The sequence below is a fragment of the Nothobranchius furzeri genome, chromosome 8 (assembly GCF_043380555.1).
Source record: "Nothobranchius furzeri strain GRZ-AD chromosome 8, NfurGRZ-RIMD1, whole genome shotgun sequence".
Taxonomy (NCBI): domain Eukaryota; kingdom Metazoa; phylum Chordata; class Actinopteri; order Cyprinodontiformes; family Nothobranchiidae; genus Nothobranchius; species Nothobranchius furzeri.
In genome coordinates, this window is record NC_091748.1 from 71,501,359 (window position 1) to 71,522,111 (window position 20,753).

The 20,753-nt window shown below is 43.1% G+C and overlaps 1 protein-coding gene across 2 annotated transcripts in view; it reads left to right on the top strand.

The window, feature by feature from the left end:
• Positions 1-18,370, top strand: part of lrrc7 (leucine rich repeat containing 7) — a 121,976-nt gene extending 103,606 nt beyond the window's left edge. For both annotated transcript variants that reach the window (XM_070554285.1, XM_070554286.1), the window contains 2 exons: positions 4,392-4,466; positions 13,071-18,370. In XM_070554285.1, the coding sequence (XP_070410386.1) occupies positions 4,392-4,466; positions 13,071-13,181 (186 nt within the window). In that variant the 3' untranslated portion in view covers positions 13,182-18,370. The remainder of the gene's footprint in view (positions 1-4,391; positions 4,467-13,070) is intronic.
• The last annotated feature ends 2,383 nt before the right edge of the window (positions 18,371-20,753 follow it).

Sequence of the window (20,753 nt, forward strand, 5' to 3'; positions counted from 1 at the left end):
CCTCAATGAATTTGATTTTCCAGAGCCCCAAATCCCTAAACCCACTCATAGAGCAGCAGAAGCTGTTCCACAGCACACTAGCTCCCTCTAGTGTTCAGCTTCTTATTTGCCTGCATAAACATGGCGGTCTGTTGATATTTAACTATTCCACAAAAAGAAAAGATGATCAACAGTTGTTGCTGTGAGGTAGTTGGATCTTCAGCATCATTATTATGAGTATAAAAAAACTAAAAGAAAAGAACAAATTAAATAAATATAAAGTTTTTCTTTCAGCTTTGAAAGTTTTAAGTTTAGATTCACCTTAAAAGGTTCTACAAATGAAACCCTCTGGAAGTCATTATCTGGTTTCTGAAAAGAAATAACAATGATCCTCTAAGTTTGACTTGAAAGACCACCTGAGGCTCACTGGGTCAGCTTCACTTCTGGCTAATTAGGACTCTGAGAAGAGACCCAATTCCTGCGTTGACTGGATTGAGATCACAGCCTTTGATGTATTAGCTTCTTAGACTTGGTTTAGGAGCAGACGATGAGGGGTTTAAAGATCAGACATAGATTTTATTAATCTAATTCCTAAATCTAGGTCAGGCACATTCTGAAATGTGACTGTCTGCTTCTGCTTTTTTGTCGGACGTACAGATGTGGTGCAGTTTTTAAGCTGCTGCTGATGGCAGACATGTTAGCTGTTTGTCATCTTTTGAGATCAGTGTTCTTCTGAACTCCTTAGACCTCAAACTCAGCCGAAATGGCAGTGGCACCCTTAGAAAGCTGTCAATGGGCAGGACAGATGGGGCCAGTGAAAATTTTGGGGTGCCACACTAAATCGGTTCCTGCATTGCTACAATCAGCCTCTGCATCCAACACATTCACCTCAAATTTGTTAAACATTTGAGAAAATGTTATTAACTCATTCGCTGCCAACCATTTCCCGATCGCTAAAGACCTTTGCTGACATTGTTTCTCGCCATTTTTACTGTTTTTTTAAGAGTCACAGAACGTTGCGCGCTAGGATGATGTCGACGCCAAAACAACCAAAACAAAGCGGAGACTCACCTCTTGCATCGGGAAGAATCTGCCCGTTTCAAGCGTTATCCGTTCTTTCATAATCCGTTGTTGAATTGTGATCGGCAGAAGCTTTTCTGGTTCGCGCCTCACTTTTTTTTACAGCAGCGGCCCAAAATGATCTCCTAACACATGGATTTTCTGCTTCCTGATCACGTGACGTGTGACGTACGAGGCTTCAGAGCTGAGATGTTTGTTCTCTCGGCATGGGCGCTCGTTCCGATGCCCACACAGTAAAAAAATGCAAATCATTGGCAGTGAATGAGTTAATGTACATTTAATTTTCCTGTTGTTGTTTCAACAAAAATATCCACCAAAACTATCGAGTATTTACACAATTTTGTAATGGTGTGCCTCAGTGACATGTACACTGAACAAAAATATAAATGCAACACTTGTTTTGCTCCCATTTTTCATGAGATGGACTTAAAGATCTAAAATTCATTCCAGATACACAATATCACCATTTCCCTCAAACATTGTTCACAAATCAGTCTAAATGTGTGATAGTGAGCACTTCTGCTTTGCTGAGATAGTCCATCCCACCTCACACAGGTGTGCCACATCAAGATGCTGATCTGACATCATCATCATCATCATCTGACAGGTATACCTTAGACTGCCCACAATAAAAGGCCACCCTGGAATGTGCAGTTTTGTCTCACAGCAAAATGCCACAGATGCCACAAGCATTGAGGGAGCGTGCAATTGGCATGCTGACAGCAGGAATGTCAACCAGATCTGTTGCTCGTGCATTGAATGTTCATTTTTCCACCATAAGCCATCTCCAAAGGCGTTTCAGAGAATATGGCAGTACATCCAACCGGCCTCACAACCACAGACGACGTGTAACCACACCAGCCCAGGACCTCCACATCCAGCAGGTTCACCTCCCAAGATCATCTGAGACCAGCCACTCAGACAGATGCTGAAACAATTGGTTTACATAACCAAACAATTTCTGTATAAACTGTCAGAAACCGTCTCAGGGAAGCTCAACTGCATGCTCGTCGTCCTCATCGGGGTCTTGACCTGACTCCAGCTCGTCGCCGTAATAGACTTGAGTTGGCAAATGCTCACATTCGATGGCTTCTGGCACGTTGGAGAGGTGTTCTCTTCACGGATGAATCTCGGTTTACATTGTTCAGGGCAGATGGCAGACAGCGTGTGTGGCGTCGTGTGGGTGAGCGCTTTGCTGATGTCAATGTTGTGGATCGAGTGGCCCATGGTGGTGGTGGGGTTATGGTATGGGCAGGCATCTGCTATGGATGAAGAACACAGGCGCATTTTATTGATGGCATTTTGAATGCACAGAGATACCGTGATGAGATTCTGAGGCCCATTGTTGTGCCGTAGATCCATGAACATCACCTCATGTTTCAGCAAGATAATGCACGGCCTCATGTTGCAAGGATCTGTACACAATTCACGGAAGCTGAAAATGTCCCAGTTCTTGCATGGCCAGCATACTCACCGGACATGTCACCTGTTGAGCATGTTTGGGATGTGCTTGACCTGCGTAAATGACAGTGTGTACCAGTTCCCACTAATATCCAACAACTTCGCACAGCCATTGAAGAGGAGTGGACCAACATTCCACAGGCCACAATTGACAATCTGATAAACTCTATGCAAAGAAGATGTGTTACACTGCATGAGGCAAATTGTGGTCACACCAGATACTGACCGGTTCTGAGTCCCCATACCCCCAATAAAGCAAAAAACTGCACATTCCAGGGTGGCCTTTTATTGTGGGCAGTATAAGGTACACTTGTGCACTACTTTGATGTCAGATCAGCATCTTGATGTGGCACACCTGTGAGGTGGGATGGATTATCTCAGCAAAGCACACATTTAGACTGATTTGTGAACAATGTTTGAGAGAAATGGTGATATTGTGTATCTGGAATGAATTTTAGATCTTTAAGTCCATCTCATGAAAAATGGGAGCAACAACAAAAGTGTTGCGTTTATATTTTTGTTCAGTGTAAATTATGATTCATCAAATAAATTACTTATTAAAAAATATATCTGTCGGCTTTAATATTTAAATCTTGATTAAAAAACAGGAATGGATTGTTTGTCTGACCGTGAATGTGATTTATTGAGGGGGGTTGGGGGATGGTCTTCCTGGAGAGGGGTGCATTGAGGGGGCCAAAAATTTCCAGGGGTGCCCATGGCCCCCTCTTGGGGCACCTCCGCAGAATGGAGCAAATGTTTCCAGGTTTTTTTGCAGTTTGCTGCGGCTCTACGTGTGTGTTTGTCTGATTGTTGTGACTAATGTAACACTGTTTCAGCCGATAAACTCACCTGTAAAGTGCAGTGAGCTTCATATAAACTATCATTTCTCAGTTTCTGGCTACAAATCTGTATAAGCATAAATGTGCAAGCTAAATTACCCCAGTTGGTTAGATTCCAGCGCACACGTATGAGGCTCACTGTATGAATGTGCGTGTTCCCACATATTGCAGCTTAACTAACACTCCTAACGTGCAGTAACTGTGTTTGTTGCTGCAATCACTCACTCCTGTAGTGTGTGGGTGCTGCTGCACTTGCACTACTACATCACATTTGTTTTAGTTATCTTGTGTCACTCCTCTTTGGCACATGTATCTGTCTACTTCACTACGGCGTTCAACACGTCCCCGGCCTGTTGAATCGAGTGGAGTTCCCGTAGCCGCATTGTCCGACACTCTCTGTGTTCCCAAAACATCTTTCAGCTCTTCGGTGAAACGATGTTGGTGTTTTTACAATCTCTGCCTTGGGTTATGGATAGAGGGTTGAAATTTCTTCTTACACCTACTAACTCCTCAAAGTCAGAACCCATCCCACACCTATTTTTCTTCCCATAATCTATAAATGATTACTTAACTATGACTTTTTCCATGTTCTAACCTCTGCAAGGTTCTTATCCATTAATTATATATATATATATATATATATATATATATATATATATATATATATATATATATATATATATATATATATATATATATATATATATATATATATATATACACACACACACATAATAATAATAATGATAAAAAGACGAGACATTATTTTTGGGAGGAACCAAAACTTTCTTAAATGCTTTGTGAAGCATTCAAATGGAACATGCTAATATTCTATTTTTGTGAATGTCTAACATTGTTTCCGGCATAATTTGCATTCCTCCACGATTTTATAAAGGGCCAAATAGTTTCATTATTTTTGCCAGAAAACTTTTTTTATGTGGGGTTGGATATTCAGATGAGCATGAGAAAGGCAAAGATTCTAAACCATCTTGTCCCTGTGTTGTCCTAACTGTGTATCATTTTGACTTATAGGGTATCTTTGTTACTAGGGTACAGCATGACGGGCCCGCCGCCTCCGCCCTGCAGCCTGGAGACAAGATACTGCAGGTAACGTCCTCCCACTTGTCTCCAAACAGATCGCTACATCCTACCCTCTTCCGACCAGCTTTTTAAACATAGAGGCAGGACATTCAGCAGGAAAAAAATAGCTTTTTAAGATCTTGTTTCCTTTATTTCGATTTCCCTGCTAGTTGAATTGACATCTTATGAAAATCAGCTGATTTTGAGGAAGTAAAAACACTTGTTGCTGCTTTATGTTCTGCCTCTTTGTCCCTACCATCCCAAAATCAGGCATGAGCTTCCTGCAGCACCGCTCCTCCAACTGTTACACTTTCTTTCATCATGATCTTGTGACACCCACCTCTGAGCAAAAAGACCAGATGGGTTTATAAGCTTGAAACCGCTTGTAGTATCAAACTGAGAATGTACGTGAAGGCTTCTTTTATTAGTCACTAATTATTTTTTATCAAGCTAATAGTTAAGATGGAGGATGTTTTTGTTTTAGTTGCATAAAACAATTTAATCAATGTGTGTGAATGTAAAAATGAAGAAATAAGGCTTGTTGCTTATTTTACCAAGACAGCAATCAGGCACCAAAATGACACCTAATAAACTAGATGAGCTATCTAATATTTGTTTATTAAGATAAATAAGCGGAGATATGTTTTCAGATCATGAATGTTGTCAGAGATAGGCATAACTTCAAGGCAACATTGTATAAAATAATTTATTTAGGAAAAATGTTTTTAATTAAATATTATAAATATTTTTATTTTATTAAATCTCAAATTAATTTTTGCAAACCTATTCCAACTTTCTACAAGTGTAGTGCCCTCTGCTGGGGAATCTACATTTAGAAAGGGTCCATTTTATTTCTTTGTTTCTATTATTTTATTATGAAAGAACATAATAAAATAAAACTGAATATTTGGTAGTTGTTATATTAACATTAAATAATAAATAATGAAGCTACAATTTGTTTATTATTATTTTATATGTTACGATTATTAAAACCTCAAGTAGAATTTTGATTTTACACATCTAAATAATACTCCTCCTTGAACCGTCACCTTATCGTGGTGGAGGAGTTTGAGTGCCCTAATGATCCTAGGAGCTATGTTGTCTGGGGCACTTTGTGCCCCTGGTAGGGTCTCCCATGACAAATTGGTCTTAGGTGAAGGGTGAGACAAAGAACGGTTCAGAGGATCTTTCATGGAGGTAAATTCAAAGAGTCGGAGTACCCGGCCCGGAGGGTTACCGGGGTCCCACCCTGGAGCCAGGCCTGGGGTTGAGGCCCGTGAGCGAGCGCCTGGTGGCCGGGCTTTCGCCCATGGGGCCCGGCCGAGCCCAGCCCGAGCTGGATACATGGGCTCATCCAACTGTGGACACACCACCCGCAGGAGGAACATGAAGGGTCCGGTGCAGTGTGGATGGGGTGGCAGACAGAGGCGGGAGCCTTGGCGGTCCGATCCCCGGACAAGGAAACTGGTTTTTGGGACATGGAACGTCACCTCGCTGGCGGGGAAGAAGCAGGAGCTTGTGGCAGAGGTTGAGCAGTACCGGCTAGATATAGTCAAACTCACTTCGACACATAGCATTGGCTCTGGAATCCAAGTCCTTGAGAGGGGGTGGACACTCTCCTTTGCTGGAGTTGCTCCGGGTGAGAGGCGGAGGGCTGGGGTTGGCTTTTTGTTAGCCCCAAGACTCTCTGCCTGTGTGTTGGGGTTCAACCCGGGGGACGAGAGGGTAGCTTCCCTGTGCCTTCACATCGGGGAACGGGTCCTAATTGTTGTTTGTGCTTATGGGCCAAATATCAGTTCAGAGTGCCCACCTTTTTGGAGTCCCTGGGACGAGTGCTAGATAGTGCTCCATCAGGGGACTGCATTGTCCTGCTGGAGGACTTCAGTGCTCACATGGGCAATGACAGCTTGACCTGGAGGGGTGTGATTGGGAGGAACGGCCCCTGATCTGAACTCGAGTGGTGTTTCGTTATAGGACTTCTGTGCAAGCCGCAGTTTGGCCATAACGAACACCATGTTCGAACATAAGGATGCCCATCGGTGCACTTGGTACCAGGGCAACCTAGGTTGCAGGTCGATTATAGGCTTTGTAGTCGTATCATCTGACCTGCTGCCATATGTTTTGGACACCCGAGTGAAGAGAGGAGTGGAGCTGTCAACTGATCACCACCTGGTGGTGAGTTGGATCAGATGGCAGGGGAAGATACTGCGTAGACCTGGCAGACCCAAACGCATAGTGAGGGTCTGCTGGGAACGCCTGGCAGAAGAACCTGTCAAAACAGTCTTCAACTCCTACCTCCAGCAGAGCTTTGACTGCGTCCCGAGAGCAGAGTGGGCCTTGTTCCACTCTAAGATTGTTGAGGCGGCTGTGGCTAACTGTGGTTGCAAGGTGGCCGATGCCAGTCGTGGTTGCAACCCCCGTACCCGCTGATGGACACCAGAGGTTTGGGGAGCCGTCAGGCTGAGGAAGGAGAGCTACAGGGCGTGGCTGGTCTGTGGGTCTCCGGATGCAGCAGACAGGTACCGGATAGCCAAGCGGGGTGCAGCAGTGGCAGTTGCCGAGGCAAAATCTCGGGCGTGGGAGGAGTTTGGTGAGGCAATGGAGAAAGACTATCGATCGGCTCCAAAGAGGTTCTGGCAAACTGTCCGGCGCCTCAAGAGAGGAAGGCAGCAACTCGCTCACACTGTTTACAGTGGGGATGGGGAGCTGCTGACGTCAACTGAGGCTATAGTCGGACGGTGGAAGGAATACTTTGAGGAGCTCCTCAATCCCACCTACGCGCATTCCGAGGAGGAACCAGAGGCGAGAGACCTGGGGATGGACTGTCCAATCTCGGAGGCAGAAGTTGCTGAGGTAGTCAAGCAACTACACAGTGGCAGAGCCCCGGGGGCGGATGAGATTTGTCCTGGGTATCTCAAGGCTATGGATGTTGTAGGGCTGTCGTGGTTGACACATCTCTGCAACATTGCGTGGTCATCGGGGGCAGTTCCTGTGGAGTGGCAGACCGGGGTGGTGGTCCCCATCTTTAAGAAGGGTGACCTGAGGGTGTGTTTCAACTATAGGGGGATCACACTCCTCAGCCTCCCTGGAAAGGTCTACTCCAAGGTACTGGAGAGGAGGGTCCGATCGATAGTTGAATCTCAGATTGAGGAGGAGCAACGTGGTTTTCGTCCTGGCCGTGGAACTGTGGACCAGCTCTATACCCTTGCAAGGGTGATGGAGGGGGCATGGGAGTTTGCCCAACCAATCCACATGTGCTTTGTGGATTTGGAGAAGGCTTATGACTGTGTCCCCAGGGGCACCCTGTGGGGGACGCTCCAGGAGTATGGGGTGGGTGGCTTTCTGTTAAGGGCCATTCAGTCCCTTTACCAGAGGAGCGTGAGTTTGGTCTGCATAGCCGGTAGTAAGTCGGACCTGTTCCCGGTGAGGGTTGGACTCCGCCAGGGCTGCCCTTTGTCAACGGTTCTGTTCATTACCTTTATGGACAGAATTTCTTGGCGCAGCCGTGGTGTGGGGTGTGTCGAGTTTGGGGGCAGGAGAATCTCGTCTCTGCTTTTTGCGGATGATGTGGTCCTCCTGGCTTCATCCAGCTCTGACCTTCAGCTCTTGCTTGGTAGGTTTGCGGCCGAGTGGGAAGCGGCTGGGATGAGGTTCAGCACCTCCAAATCTGAGACCATGGTTCTTGACCGAAAAAGGGTGGCTTGCCAACTCCGGGTCGGGAGAGAGGTCCTACCTCAAGTGGAGTTTAAGTATCTCATGGTCTTTTTCACAAGTGAGGGTAGGAGGGATCGGTAGATCGACAAACGGATTGGTTCGGCGTCTGCAGTGATGCGGACGCTGAGCCTATCTGTCGTGGTGAAGAGGGAGCTGAGCCAGAAAGCCAGGCTCTCGATTTACCGGTCGATCTACGTCCCAATCCTCACCTATGGTCATGAGCTTCGGGTAATGACCGAAAGAACGAGATTGTGGATACAAGCGGCCGAAATGAGTTTCCTCCGTAGGGTGGCCGGGCTCAGCCTTAGAGATAGGGTGAGGAGCTCGGACATTCAGGAGGGACTTTGAGTAGAACTGCTGCTCCTCCGGATCGAAAGGAGTCAGGTGAGGTGGTTTGGGCATCTGGTCAGGATGCCTCCTGGATGCCTCCCTGAGGAGGCGTTTCGGGCATGTCCTGCCGGCAGGAGGCCCCCAGATCGACCCAGGACACGTTGGAGAGGTTACATCTCCAATCTGGTCCGGTAACGCCTTGGGGTCCTGCCGGAGGAGCTGGTGGAGGTGGCCGGGGAGAGGACGGTCTGGAGCTCCCCAGTTGGGATGCTGCCCCCGCGACCCGGACCCGGATAAGCGGAGGAAGAGGAAGACGACGATCACGACATCTAAATAGAAAAATGTTATTTTAATTTGGATGCAACCTAAATGTTGATACTTCTTAAAAATGTTGCAGCATTATGTAAACAAAAATATCCAATGATGTTTTAATACACCTTAGCCCGTTTCCAATATCGGAGCTTCCGGGTAATTTTGCCCATTTTTGTGCTACACGTGTGGCATGGCAGCCTGAAAAAAAACACTCTCCGGGTCATTTCAAGGACTGACCGAGTTTCTACATTGGGGGCAGGTTCCCGGAAAGGCCTGGGTTGTGACGTCACATCACTGCTGAAGCGGTTGCTATATCCAAGGGCGTGCAAGTGCGCCTGGCTGCAGCATGCAGAAAGGGGCGGCGTCAGGCCAATTGTCACACTCAGGGCATGAGTTTGTCTTTAACGCTGCTTGGGACAATTATTAAATTATTCATGTATAAGTATTTGCCTATTTAAAGTTTAAATACAACATGCACTGTACTGTAAGGACACATGTTCTACATGTAAGCTTTATTCAGTAACTAAAAGTTGAAACTGGGGATCGAACTAGCAAGCCACAAATTACAGGGCAAGCTCTTAACCACCGCATCGCCATAGCATATTTATATGTATTCAGAAACATACACAGAAAATAATGCGCAGCTTGCCTGTGTCAGGTTTCACTTAAGTCCATATTCCCTCACCATGGCCGAGCTAACGGTGATCCGCCAGATTAATATAAAAATACAAATAATTGTGGTCTTGCAGAAGAAGAAGAAGAAAATATCATTTCTATGGCACCTCTCAAGATAAAAATCACGAGGCGCTTCACAAAAACAAAAAATGCAAAAATATAAAAAAGAATTTAGAACATGGTTAAAAATATATTTAAAATGAGCAAAAAATAGACAATTGTGATTAAAAAATGTTAAGAAAGAGACAGAGTGAGTAGGAAAGAGGGAAATCAGTGGATCCTGATGAAGGTGGAATAGGTGGGGAGAGCAGAATAAAGAGAGAGCGGTGAAGAAAATCATACAAAAGCCAGCTTGAACAAGTGAGTCTTCAGCTGCTTTTTAAAGGAGTCCACTGAGTCCACTGATCTCAGGCTCAGGGGGAGAGAGTTCCAGAGTCTGGGGGCCACAACACCAAATGGTCTGTCACCTTTGGTCTTTAGCCTGGTGCTGCACAACCAGTAGGCTTTGGTCACTGGACCTCAGGGACCTGCTGGGGGTGTAGGGACTGAGAACATCACCAATGTAAGATGGTGCTTGTCCATGTAAGGCCCTATAGACCAGAACCAGGATCTTGAAATGAACCCTGAAGTTGACTGGCAGCCAATGAAGCTGGAGGAGAAGCGGGGTGATGTGGGTGTGTTTGTCGGACTTGGTCAGTAGTAGAACTGTAGAGAGAAAACTGTGCTGTATACAGCCAAAGACTGTCAGAATCAGTGTGACGTTGGGACATTAAATTACATGAACCGAGTGGATTTTTTTTTACTGTAACACAGATTATTATGACCATAAGCAAGCAAAGGTAAGGCTGAATTTACACTTTGACTTCATGAAGTAAGTTTTGTTTAGCTTTACTTTTAGCAGCCACATGGTGTTGAGGTAAAAAACGTGGATTCTACCATTTAGACAAGCCTCTTTCCATTAAGTACGTGTGCATTTTGCATGTATTGGTGAATTTTAAGCATGTTTTAGGAACAACTTTGTTGTTGGAAGTACTCATGGATCTACTCCATTGGGTTCAAGTTGTGTGACAAATAAGAATGGGAATCGGGCATCCTCTTGTGGTGATATGTGGTTAGTGCATCAGAAAACAGATGACAAAAATGTGCCCCACCAAAGAAAGGATTCACCAGCCACCACTGCTTACAAGTCCAGTAACAACAAAGCCAGGTCACCATCAACCTGTCATTTCATAGCCTCCTTAAGCTTCCTCAAATGAGTGTAGGCCATGCTGGTTTTAGCTCTTTGGTTTACCTCCAAAGACATTACTCTCTGGCTTTGGCTTTTACGTCCAGGCTCTACCATGATGCCATCTTGATGATGCCTTCTTGTGCTTTTTAGTGATACTCAGCAAACTGAAAAAAGCTAACTGCTAACTTTTTATTAGCTACCAGCATGGAAAATAGCTAATACCAGTGCTTAATTTAAGCCGGATCTTGCCGGAACAAGATCCGGGAATTATTTTATTTTGAAAGGACCGTTCCGGCAGCTGTCTGCTAGGATCCGGCAACTCACGCAACCACGCAGGATTCGAATTACAGATGAGCTAAAGGGAGCTCCTGGAAGCCCTCAACACACCCAGGGGGAGCCCCCAAAAAGATCCTGGTTCTACTTATATTAAATTATCTATGTCGACTCTCCGGGGATTATTTAGAGTTGAGAGGCGCAGAGCTCTGATCGTTGATGCGATCCAGACAGCTGTATCCTGAGCACAGCCACAGTAACATTATCAAAGTGTCGCCACCTCAAAAACAAAGTTAACATGCGATCGTTTATGTCGGCTCATATTCTTTTTTGCTGTCTTTTATTTGTGTCTAATGCGTTTCGCCGATGCGGAGCGCATCACCTGTTTCGTCCTCCAGTGAGTTCACCTCACCGATGCGGTCGGCGCACACTCTGCTATATTTGTGGTCGGTAGATCATTTTGAACTGCAGTTCAAAGGTAACTCATGAGGTGAAACTATTTGAAGACATGTAGCAGTGTTTCTTTAGGATTGAGAGGAGATGCAGGAAGATAATAGACAGACAGGACAGAAAAATAGTCAAATAAAAACAAGTTAGTTTTTGTACCTGGTGGTTGCAACAAACAGACACCACTGAAGGTAATCAGAAGTGAGGAACAGAAAATGAAATAATTATTATAATGTTTAGAGCAGCAGGAACTCTGAGAGGCTGCAGGCGCACCAGTGAGTTTGCGGCCGCTGCGCAGGGGGAGGGGGAAGGGCTGAAGCAGTGGAACAGATGCAAAAAGTACCATTGTTAAAAGAGATGTGTGCTAACTTTGAAAATGTGGGTGCAATTTTAATTACTTGTCAACCCCACCCACCCTCGCGTGTTCCGCCATCTCTTTTAACCCTAACCCTAACCAAGTAAAGAGCATCCCCTTGGACACCTGCCCTTTCCACAAAACTGTAAAGTGCTGTTTCTGGTCAGCAGAGGGCTGCAAAGTGATGTCTAATGTGAAACTGGTCAAGTTTCTAAAACTCAGCAGTCACTGAGATCAGTGTTAAAGCTCTAGCTTCAAGTTTACAAAACTATTTAGTGTTACTTTAAAAGTAAAACGAACCTGAAATGACCCAGTTTTATCATGTTCCATATTAACTTAAAGCTAACTGTAAGTTAGCTACAGGCTTAACTACAGATAAATACGGTTTTCCTTTTATTCCCAGTTAAAGCAATATGAATGAAAATAAATATTAAAGAAGTTTTTCAGTTGATGGAGGCCTTTAAATAGCGGCCGGTTCTTCCACTAGGTGTTAATCACGAGAGCACACGTAGACAGTAAGCTAGCATACCGGTTTTTAAACATAGCTGGAACAAAAAACTTTATAATAAATTGTTGGTGACAAGTCTAACTGCTATGTAAATTGGTGGGGACATGTCCCCTGCGTCCCCAGCCAAAACGATGCCTGTAGCTATATGTTGACGTCACAGCGAAGCCCTGAAATGGTCGATTTTATATACAGGAGCACAACGGCTGAGAAAATCGAGCTGTTGAATTTCCTCTTTCACGTTCCCCCCTCCCGGAAATTTCCCGGAACTCCAATAGTGGAAACACGGCTTAACCTGTGAGTCAGCGCCAAAAGATACAAACCAGAACACAGAAACATCTCTGTTATGTCTCAAGTTTGTGTTAATTTGTTTTAGTTTAAATAGTTTTAGAGTCCAGTCTTTAAACACTGGGTTGTGATGTGGGACTGAATAAGATGTCAACTCTTCATGGTGTTAGATTTGTCTTCCGCCATCCTGTCTGTCACATTTTCATTGTTTGTCCCCCATCTTCACTCCAAAGATGTACAGTTTAGCTGGATGACGTCATCTAAAAACCCGTTTTTTGTCTTTACCCCTTCTCTTTCTACAGCATGACTGTGTAGCTCCTCCTCTTCTCTCTCTTTTCCCCAACAGTGATGTGTTACTGAGATAATGATGGCAGTGACCCTCCATCCTTCCACAAACACTCACACATAGACATGTGTATGGAAAATCTGCAGCACACATTACCTCTATACACACATGCGCGCACACACACATGCTCTTGACTGTGCTGCGTGTTTGCCTTGCAGGCTAATGGACATAGTTTTTTACACATGGAGCACGACACAGCCGTCTCTCTGCTGAAGAATTTCCCTCGGACAGTGGACTTGATGGTTCTGAGAGACACCAGTATGTGCTAGAAATAGATTTTTTAAACGAATAGAACAACGCTTCTCTTCTCTACTCGTCACCATCCAATGACACCCCACCTGCGCTCAGCTGGAGGCTTGTGACACTGAAACACAAGCCACTCTTCTTTTTTAAACCTTTTTAGAGGAACACGTTGACATTTATTTGCCTATTGCTGGACCAAAGGCGAATACCAGTGCCAAATGTACCATAAAATATCGGATTGTCTGTCTACCAGAGATCAGGGACCTGATCGTTGACTGGGTGGATCATGAGGGGACTACTTTTTTTTTGTCCCAATAAGGCTGCTGTAGTTTGGATTGTGTGTGTGTGGGTGTGCACACATTTGTTTATTTTTATTTTAATCAGGCAGTCATCCCATCAATCAGTCAAATTAGAAAACTGTTGTTGCTTCGTGTCTGTTTTCTTCTCTTCTGTAAGTTTTTGTTACCTAATTTGAAATTTGAACACGTGGACATTATTTTTCACACCTTTTAGTTTTTTTTTTCACCTATTTTTCCTAAATTCAGTTTTTTTCCTACCCTCTTCTTATTTTGTTTATCTATTTTTAATTGTTTCACATTTTTTCTGCAGGATTATTATTTTTTTCACCTCCAGTGTACAGACGCTGAAAACTTTAGACTTTCTGCCTTTTGTACAAATATAGAGATTCAGCTTCTAGAGCTGCACTTGCAGCGTGGCCTGACCAGTTTATGATTAATATAATTATTGTTGATACATTCTGAATTCTCTCATGTTGATTGTACAGAGAACATTTCTCCTAATGGATTTTTTTTGTTTTTTTATAGGTATACCACTATTTTACCTGTAAAAAAAAACGTTTTTCATATTTCATCATTAACGGGGTTTTCTGTTTGAAAAACTGTTGCCTGCACAGCTGTGTTGAAAAGAGCTAAAAGCAATACTTCTGAGGTTCGGCTCATTGAGATTTTTTTAGCAGGGCCACCCTTGTTCTGTAGTGCCATCTATCGTGCAAGTCATGCCAACATTTACACACGCCACCACGCGAATGGACGAGTAGGCAAACACACAAGAAAGACTCGTGTGTGGTGCTCACACACAGCACATTTGCAACAATGTGCCTTGTGCACTGCTGCATAATGGTGCTCAGTTTATATTTCAGCCTGATAACAAATTCTAAGACCCGTCACACACTGAGTCAACACCAGTAATAGTACTGCAGCCACCTTTTACATCTGTTGTCTTGTTTTTACGGCCACGTGAACATCTTTTCAGATGTTTGAGGCTTTTTTCATAACATTGGTGACTGACAGCCAGCATTTTCCTCTTTTTGGGTCCATCTTTAATTTCAAGAGCTGTTGAGTTGCTGAGGCTTGGCAACACAGAGCCTTCCATCGCCTTAAATCTGGGCGGTTTTTGGTCAGATCTGCATTTTCTGTAAAAACATCCCAGCGTCTGGATTTCCTGTGGATAGAAAGATGATAAAGTGCCCCCACAGAAATCTGAAATGTTTGGAATAAGGCCTCAGTTTTAGCACTTTGACAGATAAATCTACACTAATTAAAGAAAATATAAACTTTCTTTGCAACCCGGCAGTCAGAAAGAAAAAATTTAGATATTTTTTAACATTAAAGCTGCAATGGCAAATTTGGAAACAAATTAGCTTAAAACAATTTTTTCATACCTCTTTTAAATGTTCTAACATAGTGAAGCTATAAACATATTTTAGAGTTTTTAAAAAGCAACTATAGGGAGTCTACGTCACCACAGACATATATGGAATAGCGCCGCCTACTGGAGCTGCCGTAGTGGCTGGCCGCCATTTTAGATGGGTCTCCATTCGCCCCCTGTGCATTCATTTCTACTGAAGAAGATGCTCACCCAACTGTAAAAAGCACCTCAAGCTTTTTCACAAAATCAGACACAATGAATGGAATAATTAAAATATAAATAAGATAAAACAAAGTAAATAAATATAAATTTAAACATATATTGTTGTAACTGTAGGCTGCACAAAAACGGGCATAGTTTCCCTATCTGCTTTGACTTTGGAGAGTGATGAGACCCATCCAACATGGCGCTGTAACACTCTCCAGCGCATAACGGGGCATCTACGTATTTATGTCTATGTAAGTCACTCCCATCTAGTTCCAGACTATGGGTCCCCAACTGCCAAAACCAATGAATGGGAGTCTATGATAGAATAAAAAATATTTTCCGATCCCCTTTGATAAGTGCCATGGATTTCACATATGATGTCCGTGAATTTAAAAACCACATTTCGATGACAAGAAAGCTCTTATTTTCTACAGGTGGCAAAAGCTATTTTAGGTTTTGTGTGAAAAGACGTTTAGGACTACAAATGTTCGTCTCACAAAATTGACGTCATCAAACCAGACTCGGAGAAGAGGAGAAGGTGAGTGAGAAAGCTTTAACTCCTTCTTTCAGGATGAAGGAAGGAGCATTAAACATGAAGAAAACCGCTAAAAATCTGGCAATGTGGTAAGTAGCAGCTATGCTGGGGGATAAGAGATTCTGTGGTGACATCATATATGGGATGTCTGATTTGTAGTCTTTTAATTAGGAATTTTTTACAAGCAAATAAATTTCAAAGTATGTGAGACATAGTTGAAACACACATTGTTACTTTTCATTTAAATTGAAGTAAAACGTGTGATTCAGGGTGTAAGGCTAAGCGGATTAGAAAATAGCTCTTAAGCCTGTTCATTTTTTGTTTGTTCCGGGAACCTGTGAGCCGACCAGAAGGGCAGGAAACTTAAGGTTGGTTTATGCTTGACGCGTCCGCGAGGTCCGCACGGCTCCGCGCGGAAAAATTGCGTCATTTTAACAACCTCGCCCCTCCGCACGGCCCAGAATTTCCGCAACGTGCACCTCGGAAAATTTCTAACCACGCGGACGGACGGACGCGGAAAAACATGGCGGACCGGCAAGAACTAGTACGGCAGAGGTTCGTAAATACAGACATTTGTATGATTCAGCTCTCAAAGGTCACCATGATCAATGTGTTGTTAATAATTCTTGGAGAGAAATAGCTCGCACTGTCGGAAAAGACGAGAATGCTGTTAAAAATGCTGAAATACTGTGTTGTAAACAGTAATTTCTACTTCTACTATGGTGCAGTGTTGGATGCATGCCGTAGAGCTCCATGCTGCCCCGTTCAGTTTGGGAGAATATTGGCTCACCGCAGAGACGAGCCGCACAAACCATAAACGCTGCGAGTTGTGAAGCGCGTTCCATCCGCGAGCCGCATCACCGCGCGGAAAGTGAATGCGTCAAGCATAAACCAAGCTTTAGGCTCCCTATTGGACCATCTGGTTGTCAGACTTGCTGAACCGCCACGCCTCCCCGGGTCCTCCACTCATAACGCACTCACGTATTTAGTCACGGACAACAAAGACGTTGTTTGGACCTAGAAATTGGTGACTGATGTTTAGCGCTCTCTCGTGTCCTTTGGCAAGGCTGGATTTCGGTTCCAGCGGATGCGGCCATGGGAAGAAACCCGAGGGGAGGATTGAGGGTTCTGTGACCCTGTTTGGGTTCAAAAGCTAGCTTGCTCTGTATATTTGCTATTGCAGCTTTAAAGAGCAAGTCACCCCCACCAGATTCTTACTCAATTCCTACTTCCTTTTTGAAAAATGAAACAAGTGCTGTTGCCTAGCAGACCGAGAGGGCGGAGCCACTAATAAATACACATACAGATTCACAACGACATTGGGACATCATATGGTACCAGCTAACGTCCTAGGGTATCTCTTGACCAATAGCAACGGCAGAATCAAATTCAAATGCAGTGCAGAGTTTTTACCTGACAACGGCACAACACTGACAGTTTTAGCTAAAATGCACTAAAGTGCAAAACTATTGACTACACGTGTCTGCAGCACGATTAGACACGCATTTATGTCGTTTATCAGAAAAAAAAGTTGATTTGGGGGTGACTTGCTCTTTAACATAAGAGTTCACAGACATTAAATGATGAAAAAAGAAGCATAAAGTGAAACTTTGAGACTTTCAAAGAAAGACTACATGCCAAATATTGATGGTTGTTTTAGGAGTTGTATTGAAATGGCTGAAGTAACCACAGAAGAAGAGCAAAGAGGTTCATTTTCTGTCCACATGCAAAAGCAACACTTACTTTGAGGGCATTTTCATCAGACGCCGCATTTCGTTCACCGATCTTTGGTTTAACTCGGCATCCCGTGACTGTTCAGTGTCAATTCTCCCGAGGAGCTTTTTGTTTGATTCAGCATAAAAGACACAACATGGCACAGTTTGAATAATGTGATTGAAACCGAACCCTATTCAGAGTTTGACATTTCAAAAGTTATGATGTGAAGAGTAAAATGTTTGATAATATAAATATTTTTTACTCTATGTTTCAGGTAATTCTTTCTAAATATATTGATATACCTTAGCTTTGCTCAGAAATTGTGATATTTTGTAAAGACACTTGTATCAAAGACATGGATAAGATGTACGCACAGTGTGACTCGGAGACCTGCACAGGTACTATCCAAAACTGTGTAAAAATGTATTTCTACTGTAATTGTGAATTTGTGTTATACAAAAATCATATTATATATATATATATATATATGTATATGAACATAAAACAGCCATTTTATATGTGCTTTAATGACAAGAGAGATGAACAAATGAGGACGGTGACACTGTACATAAGCTGCGACTGAAACTCGATTTAAAGTTACTCATATTGATTGTGAATGTACTCATGCTTTCTGCAGTACTTTAATGTACCCAACTTGAATGCTGCTTCTTCTGTAGTGTGACACAAACGTACTTTGACCTCTGAAGAGAGAGACGCCGTCTGACTAAAAAGATGGACAATTTTCAGTGTTGATCTAGCGGAACTATTTATTTGTTTATTTCTTTGCACATGCAAGTTGAAATCCTTCCAGTTTTAAGTTTTAGTATTGATGCGGGGAAATGCAATTGCTGAAATATATATAATATATATCATGTGTTTAGAATGCATTTTGCAGACACTATCTGTACATACGATTTAAGATACGGTTTTTACAAAATAAATTATATGTATAAAATAGAAAAAATGCTGTGCAGCAATTATACTGGAGCCATTTTGGGTTTCGGGACATACCGTTTTTCAGTATATAAGAAGTGTTTTGAATAATGTACTAAAGTCTTTATTGTACAAATAATAAAAATGTCAATATTGGTAATGTTTGCTTCTTCTGCTGCATTATGGTGGTCGAATGTCTACAATTTTTTTTATTTCTGCAAAAGGAGTGAGAGTAGAGGAGGACAAAAGGCGTCTGGTTTAGAAGTATAAAGGGAGTCGAAAAAGGAAATTAGAGAAAATTTAGCAAAGGATCATGCTAAATCTGTTAGAACCGAGGGGGGGGGGGGGGGAGAACTACAGCTGACCAAAGGGAGGTCAACGAGGAAGTGACAAAACTGCATCCCCCCCTCATCCACTAGGAACTAGAAGAAGAAGAAACCATTTTCAAGATAAAAATCACGAGGTGATTCACAACAAAAGATAACTTTTTAAAATTCTTTATAAATAAATGAATGATTATAATTATTACAATTATTGTAAACAATTGGGAAAGTGGAAACATTTGAATGAAAAAATGAAAAGGAAAAAAAGAAAATGACTAAGAAAAGGTAGAAGGGAAAGGCAGAATTGGTAGAAAGAGCCGAATGAAGAGAAGGTAGAGAGGAAGAATCAACTGGAGGTCACAAAAGCAGCTTGAACTGGTGAGTCTTCAGCTGCTTTTTAAAGGAGCCCACTGAGTCCACTGATCTCAGGCTCAAGGGGAGAGAGGTCCAGAGTCTGGGGGCCACAGCAGCAAATGATCTGTCACCTTAGGTCTTTAGCCTGGTGCTGCACAACCTGTAGGCTTTGGTCACTGGACCTCAGGGACCTGCTGGGGGTGTAGGGACTAAGAAGATCACCAATGTAAGATGGTGCTTGTCCATGTAAGGCCCTTTAGACCAGAGCTCGAGTTCAGAGCAGGACAGAATGGAACTCTGCTTAGCAACGTTCCTGAGATACCATACCAAGTTTATTTGTAAAGCACATTTAAACGTGGCATGAGACCCAACCATGCTGAACAAAAACACAATTAAAACAATTAAACATGGATGATGAGATGGAAGAAGGAAGCGCGAACAAGAGAACTGACATGAGAATCCAGCTTGAGAGCTGGGTCAAAGGTCACACCTAGATTCCTGCGTGCGTGTGTGTGTGTGAGAGAGAGAGATGGATGAATGTGTGTATGTATGAGAAGAATGTATGAATGTGTGAGGAGAATATATTAACAGAATGAGTTTATGCAGGGTATCCTTAAAAAGTCTTAAAATTGCTTTTCCAAATTTAAGGCCTTAAAAATGACAAATAATCCTTAAATACAGTTCACAAAGGTCTTAAATTACAAGACCCAATAAACAAGATTCTTTTATTTCAATGACATTTTTGTGAATTATTAGTTAGTGTTCAGCATTTTTTGTGTATATTGGCATAAGCGGAACCGTACACATTCAGTTGGTTGTGAAAGGGGGCTTTTTTTAAATGAGCACATTAGCTGCTTAAGCTAGTGGGAGCTTGCGCCATGGGTAAGTGCAAGTTTAATGGTAACTGGATGGCTAATCCCACATTCACGACGTGGTTAGCGCCGGTTCCAGGCATTAGGTGGAAATTATAGCTTGAATTAAATTTTTAAAAATTGCTTAAATTTGGTCAAAGTGGCCTTAAAAACGGTCTTAGAAAGTCTTAATTTTGGCTCCCTTAAACCCTGTTTATGGCTTAAATGGCCTCATGCCCACCTTCAAAGGCCTGCTGTCAGAAGAAGAAGAAGAAAAGATCTTTTCTATAGCGCCTCTCAAGATAAAAATCACGAGGCGCTTCACAAAAATAAAAACGAAAAATATAAAAAGATTTTAGAGAATAATTAAAAATATTTTTTAAATGAGCAAAAAATTAACAATTGTGATTAAAAAGTGTAAGGAAAGAGGGGGGGGGGAGGGGGAATCAGTAGATCCTGAGGAAGGTGGAATAGGTAGGGAGAGCAGAACAAGGAGAGGGTGATGAAGGTCACACAAAAACCAGCTCCGTTTTGTATTTTTCAGGATTTATGAGATGTGTGACATGGCCAAGATGGCAGTAGGAACCACCCATTGGGCTTCAGTTCAGTTCTACTTTCAGGACCTGCAATTTTGCTTTTCTACACCTTTTACCACCTCTTGGCAGTGCTTGGAAGTAGGAATTATGGCCAGATGTACTGTTTCTCCCCTGGCTTTCACCATGGCAATGGAGATTACCATCCGAGCCTCAAAGTGGGTTGATGGTGGACAAGAATCGACTCATGCCGGCATCTTCCTCCCCTCAGAGCCTATATGGATGACATGACCACCTTGACTACCACCGTTCCATGCACCAGGAGGTTACCGGTAAATTGGAGGAGAACATCACCTGGGCCCGTATGAAGATTAAACCGTCTAAGTTATGCAGCATCTCAGTGGTGGAGGGGGTGCTTGCTGACTTGCAGTTCTTCATCGGTGATGACCCGATTGCGCCTGTATCCGAGCAGCCAGTC